Source organism: Chlamydotis macqueenii, chromosome 18 (genome assembly GCF_036417535.1).
Source record: "Chlamydotis macqueenii isolate bChlMac1 chromosome 18, bChlMac1.mat, whole genome shotgun sequence".
NCBI classification, from domain to species: Eukaryota; Metazoa; Chordata; class Aves; order Otidiformes; family Otididae; genus Chlamydotis; species Chlamydotis macqueenii.
The window spans coordinates 10,969,533-10,981,700 of record NC_141573.1 but is presented as its reverse complement, the minus strand read 5'-3'; the positions used below and the strand labels follow the sequence as shown (position 1 = coordinate 10,981,700).

Sequence of the window (12,168 nt, the reverse complement as noted above, 5' to 3'; positions counted from 1 at the left end):
CGAGAAGAGCAGTCCACCCTGACATTCGTCAGTAGATTTGCAGCCAGAAGCTCAACTTTTATTTTCTCAAAAGAACTCAAGTTGTGTCAGAAATATTGGGGAGCTCTGGACCAAACTGATCTATTTGCTCATCAGGAATAGCTGGATATGTTCCCACTTCTCCTTTCAGGCCTTTGAATTAGAGTTCTATAACATACAAACATTAACCCTACTTTACATAGGCACCTCAAACATTTTCCATACTTGTAAAATGGAAAAATATGCTCCATTCAATTCAAATACAGATTCATTTTTGCCTTCACAGGGTTCAAGAACAAAGAAGGAAAATCCTTACACCCAAAAGGCAACAGTATAAGGCAAGAAATAAATAAATAATAATAATAAAAAAACAGTAGAAAGAAAAAGAAACAAAAGAAAACCAAGGCTATTGCCCAAAAAAGCTGAGAGGAAACTCTCCAATTCAGTAGAAAGTTGAAAGAAAGCGATGGCAGGAGACAGGCTCTAGCCAGATGCACTCTCTCTGTGCTACATATTGAGCACACACATCTACCAATTCTCTTAAGGTTTAAAATCTCAGGTCTTTCCCTCTATTCATTTCTGAGAATTTTTAGAGACTTTCCTAAACTGAAGATTTTGGGATACTAACATGTCGGATAACGGAAAGGTGGAAACTCTTATTTCCCATGCTAAATCAGACTGACTTTGGCAAGCTTTATTAGTAAAGCACAAAGCTCAGGTTAAGCTTTGCAAATAGGCCAGTAGCATCACACTAAAACAGGACCACAAGTTTAGATTGGTTTAGAGCATGGGAAGAAGTTTGCAGTGCTTACAGTACGTCATTAAGACATATCCTTCCGTCTGCTCAGGCACTCATTACTTATTTGCTTGTCATTTAATAGTTGATACTGAATGTTGTTAGGCACTAAAGTATAACAAAATACAAACAAAACAGCTGAAGTGCTTTCTAAATAGACTATATACTGTTTAGTTGAAATTAGTCTAATTAAAAAAAAGTTTTTTATATATATATATATATATATATATATAAGTCATATAAACAAAACTTTGATAGCTCTCAACACTAGTTTCCATAAAACAAGCTTACTGGATCAACTTGCCTCCCCATTTTTTTTTTGCATTTTACTAAAGAATTACATTAACTAATTGATATCAGAAGAAAACCAGCTTTAGATGTATCATTTTATTATGCTCACAATGTGAATTAGGTTTACTGCTGCTCAGGTACTACTAAAACTATAACTTGATAAATTACATTGTAAGAATAATCAGATTTAATTCAAGACCTAATATAGGTGGTGCGATGAGCAGGTACTTGTCCCACCACTAAGCAGCAGGTTATTTGGCAGACATTCCTCAGCTGAAACTACTGCAATCATCTCTACTTTGAAGCAAGGGTGTTTCAGAGGAAAAGTTCAAAAGGTGTTTAATTCTCAGAGTGATAATCGTAAAACCTTCTGTTTTCTTCTAAGGCCTGTATGAAATACCTTCATGACAGACCAAGTTAATTGACCCTTCCTTTCCAGAAACCTCTTGCACATCGAAATAAATCTCACAAGAGAAAATGACTCTCAGATGTGAAGATAATAAGACTATTTTTGCTGAACATTGTTGACAGGAATATAAACTCAATTTTCAAGTTTATACAGGATATAGATAGAAACATCAATTTAACTGTAAGCTAGTTTATTGATAATAACCCATTAGAATTTATAGTTTCTTTAATATTAAAAACAGATAAACTGTAGCTGTAGCCAATCCTTTGCAGCCTTGCACATTACTTACTAAGGCTACATAAAAAGGCATTCTCCTTTAGATTACATACACTAGCGGAATATGTATACTTATCTGAAAAAGAATATCACTGTCATCATGAGATCTGGTTTACTGAACAGAGAAAATAAATGGAATAAAAGAACTTCAATCAAAGCTACTATTCAGTGCAAGGATTAAAATAAAGGAAAAGAATACACTGGTTATTGCTTTGCTTCCACCAGCCCTACTGTGAAATTTTCATATCCTTTTAAAGATGTATCCGGCACTCTGTAAAAGAAAAACACAGAAATACACACAAGAAAAAAGTACTCACACTGTTTGGGTGTTGAATGGCAGCTTCGTGCTGCAGTCTAACCCGCTGTGGCATCATCACATCATCCTGGAATAAATAGCACACTGTTACTGAAGATAAAAAGGGTCACAGTACAGTACTCAGACAAACATCAGAATATGCTGTTAAATTAACATCATTTTACTGGCTTGCAGTCAGAAATACAAATGAAAGAAATATTAAGAGACTTTACACTTTTAGCAGATTAAACTCTATACTCTTCAAATTGGAAGTGATCAAAACTATTACGTGACAATTATGTTGTGATCTCAATATATATCTGCTGAGCACCCACAGATTTTACATTTCTAAAGCAGCTCACCAATTCTTTAACAACAAACTCAGCAGTACTGGTAATATGCGTGGACAAGAAACTAACTTTGACTAAAAACATGAGATTTGAGACATTCTAGCAATATGAGGAAACATTCTTTGTCATCTGGCTGTACCTTATTTCACTGATAAGGAAAAGCCTTCAGTCTCTAGATCTACCAATGTCTCATATGTCATGAGCACAAAAACTACTATTTGTGAAGTGATAATACTCTAAACAAAAAAAAAAAAAAAGAAAAAATCCACACTCAAAAAATACATCAGCACTTACACTGGCTTCAAAACACACCACCTAGATTTAAATTTTATGTTAATACTTCTTTCATCTGCAGCATAAAGGTCTATTTTGTTTACATACAAAAAAGATAAATTGCCTTGTAAAGAGTTAGTAACCTTGCTATGTTTTCTTGAACGGATAGATATTCCTTTCAAAATTATATCCTTCCAAAATTATATTATTTCCTGTTCAGAATTATATCCTTTCTAGACTATGGTTTTACAGTCTATTAAAATGCCTAACTGTAGCACAAATTTTCTTCCCTAAATGTAGTCTCCTGAGGTTTCTACCTATATTCTTTTCCATGCTGGTGCCATGTTTCTTCCCATTTAAAGAGTCTGTTCGGTCTTTAGTATACGTTGGCTAAAGCTAACACAACCTATTTCTCCTCAGAGTATATCCAAATGACCCCACCTTATCGAGCAAACATAATTCAAAGGAGCCCTGAATTACTGTTTTACATCCATTCTTTCAACAGTTCCTCACATTAAAATCATTCTAAGGAGATTCCTACTAAAGCCAAAAACCCAAATATTGACTTTCCAACAACTTTCACTTTAAAACTTTCAGTCAAATCAATGGCAACAAAAATACATTAGGGCTTAAATATCTAGAGCTTAGATGGTTCAATGACCTTGATATAAAGGTGACATCATCGTTTTATCAAAACCAATGCAAGAATGAAAAAAATTTTAGAAGTAGATCCAACTATTTAATACAATTCAAGGTTAAAGATAAAGCAAAGGAATAATAAAACTGACCCTTATCACATGCAAGTTCCTAAAAGATGAAAGGAGTATATTGTCAAGAGCATTTTCCTGTATTTTGGATTTAGGATACATTTAGTAATAAGCATAGGAGATGCTACTGATTTTCAAAGTCAATAGAGTGAAAAAACCTTCTGTTTTCTCAACCTCTATATATCAGTTACTTCAAAATTACAATATTTTTTACCATCAAATCCACTTTCTCAGTAAGACACCAGAATTCAGGTACTGCATTAAGCAAATGTTCCAAAACTACTTTTATCATATAATCCCACAACAAGCAGAATAATCATATTTCCTTATGCCAAACACAGAGCTGATTTTTTTTAAATTAAGACCTGGTTTTCACCAGGTTTACTCCTTTAAGAGTTACTTAGGTTTCTTAGATATCTTGTTAAATCCCTAAAAAACAAGAATGCAAGAGAAATCTATCACAAAGGAAGGCATTTCAACGCTTAGAACAATGTTTCTGTTATATCTTACAATATACAGCATACGCTCTTGTAAAAGATTCGACTGCTTACGATCCTGCACCACAGAGATAAATGTAACAGAACTCACACACTCACAAAGACGAAAAATAATCTATTTGATTTAAAAAGGTTAAATCAGCATGAAAAGTATTCAAACCAAATTCAAATATCCTACTCACCAAACAGGTCAATGCTATGTTTTTATAAGCAGACAACTTGACAGGAAAGGTCCAGTTCCCCCTAACAAAACACTATGTCATTTTGATGCTATTGGCAAAACTAGCAAGTCTATAATTTGGGTCTTAGGCTATCATCAAGATCATCAGTATTCTGTAAAATCCATCTAAGAGGGGGTACTATAAGCACAAATACTTCAAAATGCCTTTAAAAAAAAATTACATTTTTATTTTCTAATGCTGGGAAACTCCATGAGCTCTTATCCTGAATGACCTTTAAAAAAGATTTAAAAAAATAATTTTGTCTTTGGGTTTTTTGTTTGTTTGTTTTTTTTTTTTTTAATTAACATTTTTACACATCTGATGCACTGATGTATAGTTCTGCTACACTTTCCAGGTTCATGAAGGGAGAAAGACAGAAAGACAAAGAATACAGTAGTTTAAGACGTAATCCCAAACAAAATAATAAAGCAATTAGGTGCTAAAGAACAGCAGCAGAAAATACGAATCACACCCCAGACAAAACGAAGTCAACATCAGTCATTTAGCTTTTTAGACTCAGGCTGGGCAATTATAAAAGAAAGCCAACCTCAAAATCCAACTTCAACACTTTACAGAGTCTTTACTATTGAGGACTGAGCAGGTAACCACAAACTGGAAGACAGGATACATTTATACAGAAATAGCCGTAAGTAATGTGGTTGTATTCCAGACTGGTGTTTAAAACCCAAACCTTTGGTTGGGTAAAACCAAAAAGACTGTAGCACAAAATAAGAGCACTTTAAAAATTTTTCAACTTCATAGCCCTTTGATAGGAGTGAGATGCCCAACCATGCACTGTACTGATAAGAGTTTACGGAGTTTAAGCAACTATACCACTGGACAACTAAAATGTTTTATCCAGTTGAACATTATGTAATCACATAATTTCTATCAAAATTGTTGTATTTATGATACTGAATTCAGCAAATGTGTTGCCAGACTTTGATTTCTACAGTCAGAGTTTGGTTATCTTTTTTTGGTTTAAAACTGAGAACAAGACCTTAGTAACCACGCAAACACTTTCCAAAATATTTTTCACTCATGTCATGTCACAGAAAGAAAAAAAAAAAAACAAACCACCACATATCTGAACGTAACCACTATATCAAAAAGGGAAGTATATTTACCTAGTTTCTGTCTCCTAGGTGCAAGCAGGGAAGATAACAAGGCTAGCAGTGAATTACACTGAGTATGTAATCTTAAAACACAGAAGTTTAACAGAAGTTTCCACTGCAACTCAATTTTCCCTCTTAACACAGAAGTCTCTAATGGCTGTCTCCTAGCAGATATAAGGCAGACAAGATGAAAAGAGGTTTTCCCCCACTGAAAGAACTGACAAAACATTTAAAATAAATGCTAGATAAATGCATGCCTTCACTGAGCATATACTTGCAATAGGATAACTAAATAAAAAAGAATCTGTAAATAAATCTATTTTCATGTGACCCCATTCACCAAACTTTGTAGAAAAAATAATAAAAATCTCAGGTAATAGCTGGGTTTACTGTTATCCAAGTATGTACAAACAGGTAAACAGCAAGAAATAAACCAACATAAGTAGAAACCTACATTAGGCACTGAAAATAACCCAGAATTTGTAAGAATCGTGTTGATTACAAACATGCTTCCTGTTCTCTAGTGTCCATTCTGAGCAGGAAAACAATTTGCTGAAAGCTGGGAGAATGAAAAGGACTTTATTTCACAAGAAAAGCCAGCAGGGATTTCTAAACAAGCCCAGATGTGTTTCTGCCAGCGGGGGGCCGTGATCTCCATCACCTTGCAGTCCGACGGGCACTCTGCCTGCTTGTGTCCCCACCACACACAGCCCTTCTGCAGAAAGCTGCCTTGCTCCTGTCAGGCTCCACGCTGCTCACAGACGCTGCCAAATCAGAAAAGCCAGTCACACAACTGTCAGCTGGGCTGTCCTCCTTCCGACCGAGGCACCATTCTTTATAAAAACACACACAATTTACACTGAGCTAATTGCTTTGTTTTACTTTACTCATATGTTTAGTTGGAGAAAAGGAAAACTAAATCAGCAGACTGAGCTTAAGAATATTACTCAAAGCTGTTGTTGTTCCAGTATGTGTTTCTTGAATCAATTTGGGTAAATTCAAATGACAAGTACTCACTGGCCTCTTCAACCAGGCCGCCTGGACCACACTGGAACTCCATAGTGATAACTTCATGATTTTCCCTTAAAAGTGGGGGGGTTTGCACTTCAGAAAGTAAAACAAAACATACAACTCAATGCACAATACACATGTACTTTTTAAAACCAAGGACAAGTTCACATAAACCAACATGCTAATTACAGCTCGGTACTGAAGTGCTTTCTTAAGCTCACGTTACAGACAGCATCACATGCCTTTGGAAACTCCTTCGTATTTGGGCTCAAAGGAGGGAGCTGACACACTCCATCCCCACAATAACAGTGTCTTCATCCACTGCAGGTATTATACATAAAATACAACCTGGAACAACACCAGGACAAATGTTTGACTCACTGTGAAACAACAGGGCATCTCCAAAGTTTCAGTCCATCAAACAGTCATTCATTTAGCCAGCACCTGCTCAGACTGCAATGAAAATCTTTCTTTGCTATTGTTCAGTTCAACTCCTTGAACCAGGGAAGTAAAAGGCCAGGGACCTCCAAAAACTGGCCTGCCAACAGCAATACCAAAGCAAATACACCCACTCTAAGCAATTTTCCAGAAGGCAGGCTTTTGGAGAAGCCCCACACCATCAAACACGTTAGAATCACGCAGTGAACGGCCACTGTCGTAGCTCAGCCCCGCTCGGGACCAGACTACACAGCCTCTCTCGCGCTCCCCCCGCCCTCCAGCGGGACAGAAGGGAGAACTGGTAAACAAAAGGCAGCAAAAACACGTGGGTTGCGCTGAAACAAAAAATAAATTTAACAGCGATAACAGAAGAAAACAAAACAGTGATGGAAAACAAATACAGTACAATGGCTTACAACAAATCTCCACACCCAGCTTCTTCCAAGTAGCAGGAGGCTCCCCCCAGCACCCTCCTCACCGACACACTGAGCATGGTGTCCCATGGGATGGAATGGCCCTTCAGCTAATTTGGGTAAACTTACCCCAGCTGTTGGCTAATCAGTTAACTATCCCAGCTGGGTGCCCCAGCCACGGGGGCCACCAGCTCCAGTTCTCCTCCCAGCTCAGGTGAATATTAACTCTGTCCTAGCCAGAACCAGGACACCACACCCAAGTCACCTGAGCAGAACACGCCCTAATCATCTGCCAGTACTTGTATGATTATTGGAAAAAATACTTCTAAATTAAATTGAGAAAGAAGGAGACAACAAAGAAAACACTTCAAAGTTTAAGAGGCTGATTTTATCAAGCACCTTTCTTTTCTTGAGCATGGCAACAAAAAGGCCTGCATGGGAGGATATCCATAGTGTTCTGATGCACCTGAATGACTAGTACCTTCCATCAATATAAAATTAATTCCAATCTTTTTACAGAATCTTTTAATTCAGCATCACTATTAAGTGATCAGCAAACTTTTGCTGCCAACGCAGCTCCCACCTTGGTGCATTTGCTCAGCAAATGCAGACATATGCCTTTCTATATCTAGCTTTTCTGTAGATCCAAGGTGATCCCCAATGAGTTTCTCACAGATCACTGAAAAAAATTACGTTAATGTTTGCAGTCAAGGGAAGCAAGTAACTCACACAGTGTTCAATAGCAAAGTCAGCAAACTCAGACAAAAGTAAAATCCTCACTGTCAATTGCAAACACCCACTTTAACTAACAGATGAAAGTATATGTAGAGAGGTTATGGCAACCAAATTCTGAAGGTTTGCTTCTTTATTTATGAAACAGAAAAAGAACATTTCACATTCCAGATAGAGGCATTTTATTTGTTTTTAATACATGCACTATGTTACAGAACAACAAAAGCAATGATGCTTTCAAGCAGTTGTAGTTTGATTTTTTTGATGCACATTAGTGGTTCAGAAACATGCACGACTTTCCTGGACAGAAGGGGCCTGTGGTAATGGAGTTCATCACTACACCCCCTTACCTGCTATTTGAGTAAAAGCTTATTTCAGTTTTTAAATCAGAGGATCAAATTTGCAAGCAATGGTATGTTAAAACAACAACAGAAAGCAAATACAAGAAGTCTGATCACTGCTTCATTTCCTAAGCTATATAGACGTTAATTTGAAAGAAAGGAAGATCATTGCAAAAGTTTATTAGTACCTGTAATGTGTAACGGCAACTAACAAGAAATTCATTTTTCCAAAATCAGCAAGTTATGGAAACTGTAAAAATAAGCAGCTATGTTTATCATTGAAAGCCAGCTTGAAGGCTGGAGTCCCTGAAACATCCACCAAGTCTGGCTAGCTAAGGTCCAAGCACCTTCTTCCAAGACCTTTATGAATACCCCCTCAACGAAGTGGTTTTGAACTTGAAATTCAAGAAAAGCATGCAGTTTCACAGCAATTAAGAATTAACATTCCCAACTTAAATCATATAAGCAAATCTCACAAACGGAAAGGCGCAGGTCAGCAGCTGCCAATTCAAACACGGGAATGCCAATTCCGGTGGTCCACCCACACTTTTGGTGAATAAAACTTAACTATTTCCCTATGCCATTTTCAACTCTCAGCAAGCAGTGACGCTGTGGCAACACAGTTTAGAGTCAGATCTTTGAACTGGCTAATAATCTCAGCAACAGCGAAAAATTGCCAACAGAGCCTTCCAAAAGGCTACAAGTGCATCAAGGACTCAAGCGAATAGGACTGGGTTTGAAATACTGCAGGTCAAAAAAGGATAATTTTTATATTTCTTCTTTAACAGTTAGGAACCCTCCAACACATTGACTAAACTGGAAATAATGTGAAACTACAGATTATTGGGAAGAAATTGCAGCATGTTACTTTTTAAAGAAATATAGTTTTGTGCAAGTATAGCCATGCTTAAGTGAATGGCAATGAAAATAGCAGTTCAAAGCAGAAAAAGGCATTTTTAGTTTAGGGTAAAAGTCTTGCTGTGCTACAACTGGGTACATCATTACAACAAAGACGATAACCAGTCCAGAGAACTGACAAACTAAGGTCACAGTAAAATGCAACTGGTAGATAAAGTCATAACTGCAGACAATGTGAAGAAGAGTAAAGGAAACAGTAAAATGTATTTGCATAACTAGTTAGTTCTACTGTTGTTGTGACCAAGATTTTCTGAGATTGTAAATGTTAAATATTAACAATTTATTAAGTATCTTCAATTTTTCTACTTGTTTTCCTGGTGGGAAAAATGCCTCAGTAGCTTAGAGGTGAAATCTGTAACAACAGCCACAGCAAAAAAAACTCCATAGTAGCTATTAGTCAAACAGCTGCCACTTCATACTAGAATAGGCTGATCAAATTCTGACAGTTCTGAGCTCTGTAACCTTTTTTTTTTCCACATTTCTTCCCAGTTTGTTGTCCTCACAAATCTGTGTTGAGAGACATAACAGAAGCAGCTTGACTCCAGCTGGAACGGCAAGCAAAACAGTCTCTCTGGAGCCAGTCCTTCCAAAGATGCTCCCAAATACGCTGGTACGTTCATTTCACTTCTTTGATTGAAACGAACGTACAAGGAGCCACGATGAATTTCTCCACCTGTATGAAAAGTACACAAAGCACTGACGCAGCCCCGTTTCTCTCCAGATTCACCTATAGCAAACCTGAAATTACGGCTGCGCTTCTGAAGGTCAGTTCCCTGGCATTACCGCAGCACATTCCAAAAGGCTGATATCAACATTCCTTCCTAGAGAGCCCGACACTGGATTGGTGACTGAAAAGAAGAAGGTAGGTGGCATGTAGAAGCGGAGTTGTTAAACAGCTGGCAACATCTGTGTTTCAGCTATTATCACACAACATTTACTAACTACAGCAAAAACATTGAGCAATTTTTAGACTTGAAGCAGTTTCCACATTCATTTTATTTCCTCCAATCTGTTTTCAGCAAAAAACAGTAGTCGCAAGGAGAGAGTAGAAAACACATTTAAGTAACTCCAATAATTTTATGTTTCTTTTGTATCAAAATTAGGCTTCTGATAGCAGAATGCCTTCTATTTTGAAGCATCTAGCTCAATAGCAGGCATAGAAACGCATAGAACAGAAAATCTTGGTAGCTTCTTCCAAGCTTATCCACACTCTAAGCCATAAAATTTTCAAATAACTTCGAGTAGGTCTTAATTATATTAAACATAAACTTATGCTAATGATAATATTGCAGAAATACAAAATCACCACTTGTTATATTCCTTTATAATTTGTAATTTGTTTGCCAGCAAATAGAAACAACACAGCAGCATGAAGGTGCATACTGCATAAATACCATAAGGTAAATAACAAATGAAGACTTCTGAGAAGATCTTTATAAAAATATTAACTAATTTCATTTAAGTAAGTTAATTTGCTAGTTTACTGCTAGTGATTTACAAACAACCAGATCTGTCTGGATTGAAAAAAAAGACCAATCAAAAATTCACCTCAGTAAATTATTCTATACAGATTTGAGACAGAAGATACGAAGCTCCCTGAGACAAGAGAACAGCAGGTTAATTTCTCACTCATGCCTGTGTGGACTCAGCTAACTTCATTCAACGTAAGTACATATGTAACTCATCCTGTGTGCTCCCTGGAATGCCCCACACAATCTGTCCAAGCCTGGAATACTTACAATTTGCAAAGTTCAGATAAGATCTATTTTATTATTTTTCATTTTAGATGCATAAACAGCCTCATAAACTCTCAATATAGGGGAGTTAAGTCCATAGAATCATTCATGTAAATTCAATGGCTCTTGGGTTTGTGTCTACCTGAAGTAATGCAAAAAGAACTGGATCCCGAGTTCATTCATCTCAACAACACTGGCATCAGTCCAATTACTTCATGGCATAATTTATGACATCCCTAGGCTCTTTCAAAATCTGGTGAGTCAGGCGATCAAAAACAGAGCAGCAGATTTTGTACTCATACTTCCTCAAAATAATTTGTTTATGAAAGAAACACTGATGCTCAGTGCTGGATATGAAATTTATATTTTTTGATGTATGAGAAACTGACGTTTCCAAACACCATTCAATTTGTATCTGTGATTGTGAGTTCTGTGTATTCAAGGGATGTTCAAAATTTTATTTCTGAAATTACCACACATACTGATATCTATCAGACATTGCATTTCAAAGCTTCACCCTCCATAAACTTATATACAAAGATTTACATGAAATACATGCTGTAAAACAAACAAAAACCCCAAACCAACAAACTGTTAAAGGGAAACCAGGATAAAGTCAAATAAACTCATTTAAAAAGGCACACTGTGTTGCTAAATACAGTAATAACTCGATAAAAGCAAGAATAAAGGCCAGAAAGCCACCTGCAAAACTTAATTCCTTAAATGGTAAGACAACATTTCTGCTGCATTGCCTTGGGTCAGAAGAAAGAGACCAACACTTTACCATGTCTTGCAACAGTACACTGATTAATTCACAAAATTTTAACACACAAAGGAAAAAAAATCCTTGTATCTAGTTGATTCAACAAATGGAGTTTGCAAACTGAAAGATCACCCAAACTAAAACCTGTGTGGTTATAAGGCTGTAGAGTTTCCATCCCTGCTCTCTTGACACTTTCTAATAAGCACAGACAACCATAACATTAAGTTACACTTTCAGCAGCCAGTTCCTCCTAGTAGTACACTACACCACAGTTCAGTTCCATTTCAGAGGAAAGAATCAATCTTCAGGTGAAATTACACGAGATCAGTGAGCCTTAAAGGTCTTGCTCTTCTTGCCTGATCCTAGCCACACGGCACCATTCCTCAGATCAGCTATGCGCATTTGTGAAACACTTCACTGTATATTAAGCTGCATAAAGTCAGATAGTTATCTGTAGGTTAGCGAGCTGAATGGGTTCACAGAAGGTATCCAACAAAGGACAGAAAAA

At 36.7% G+C, this 12,168-nt stretch overlaps 1 protein-coding gene across 2 annotated transcripts in view; it reads right to left on the bottom strand.

The window, feature by feature from the left end:
• The window catches only part of QTGAL (queuosine-tRNA galactosyltransferase), a 132,429-nt gene that overhangs the window by 110,048 nt on the left and 10,213 nt on the right, over positions 1–12,168 (bottom strand). For both annotated transcript variants that reach the window (XM_086762213.1, XM_086762211.1), the window contains exon 5: positions 2,108–2,173. In XM_086762213.1, coding sequence (XP_086618339.1) covers positions 2,108–2,173 — 66 coding nt within the window. The remainder of the gene's footprint in view (positions 1–2,107; positions 2,174–12,168) is intronic.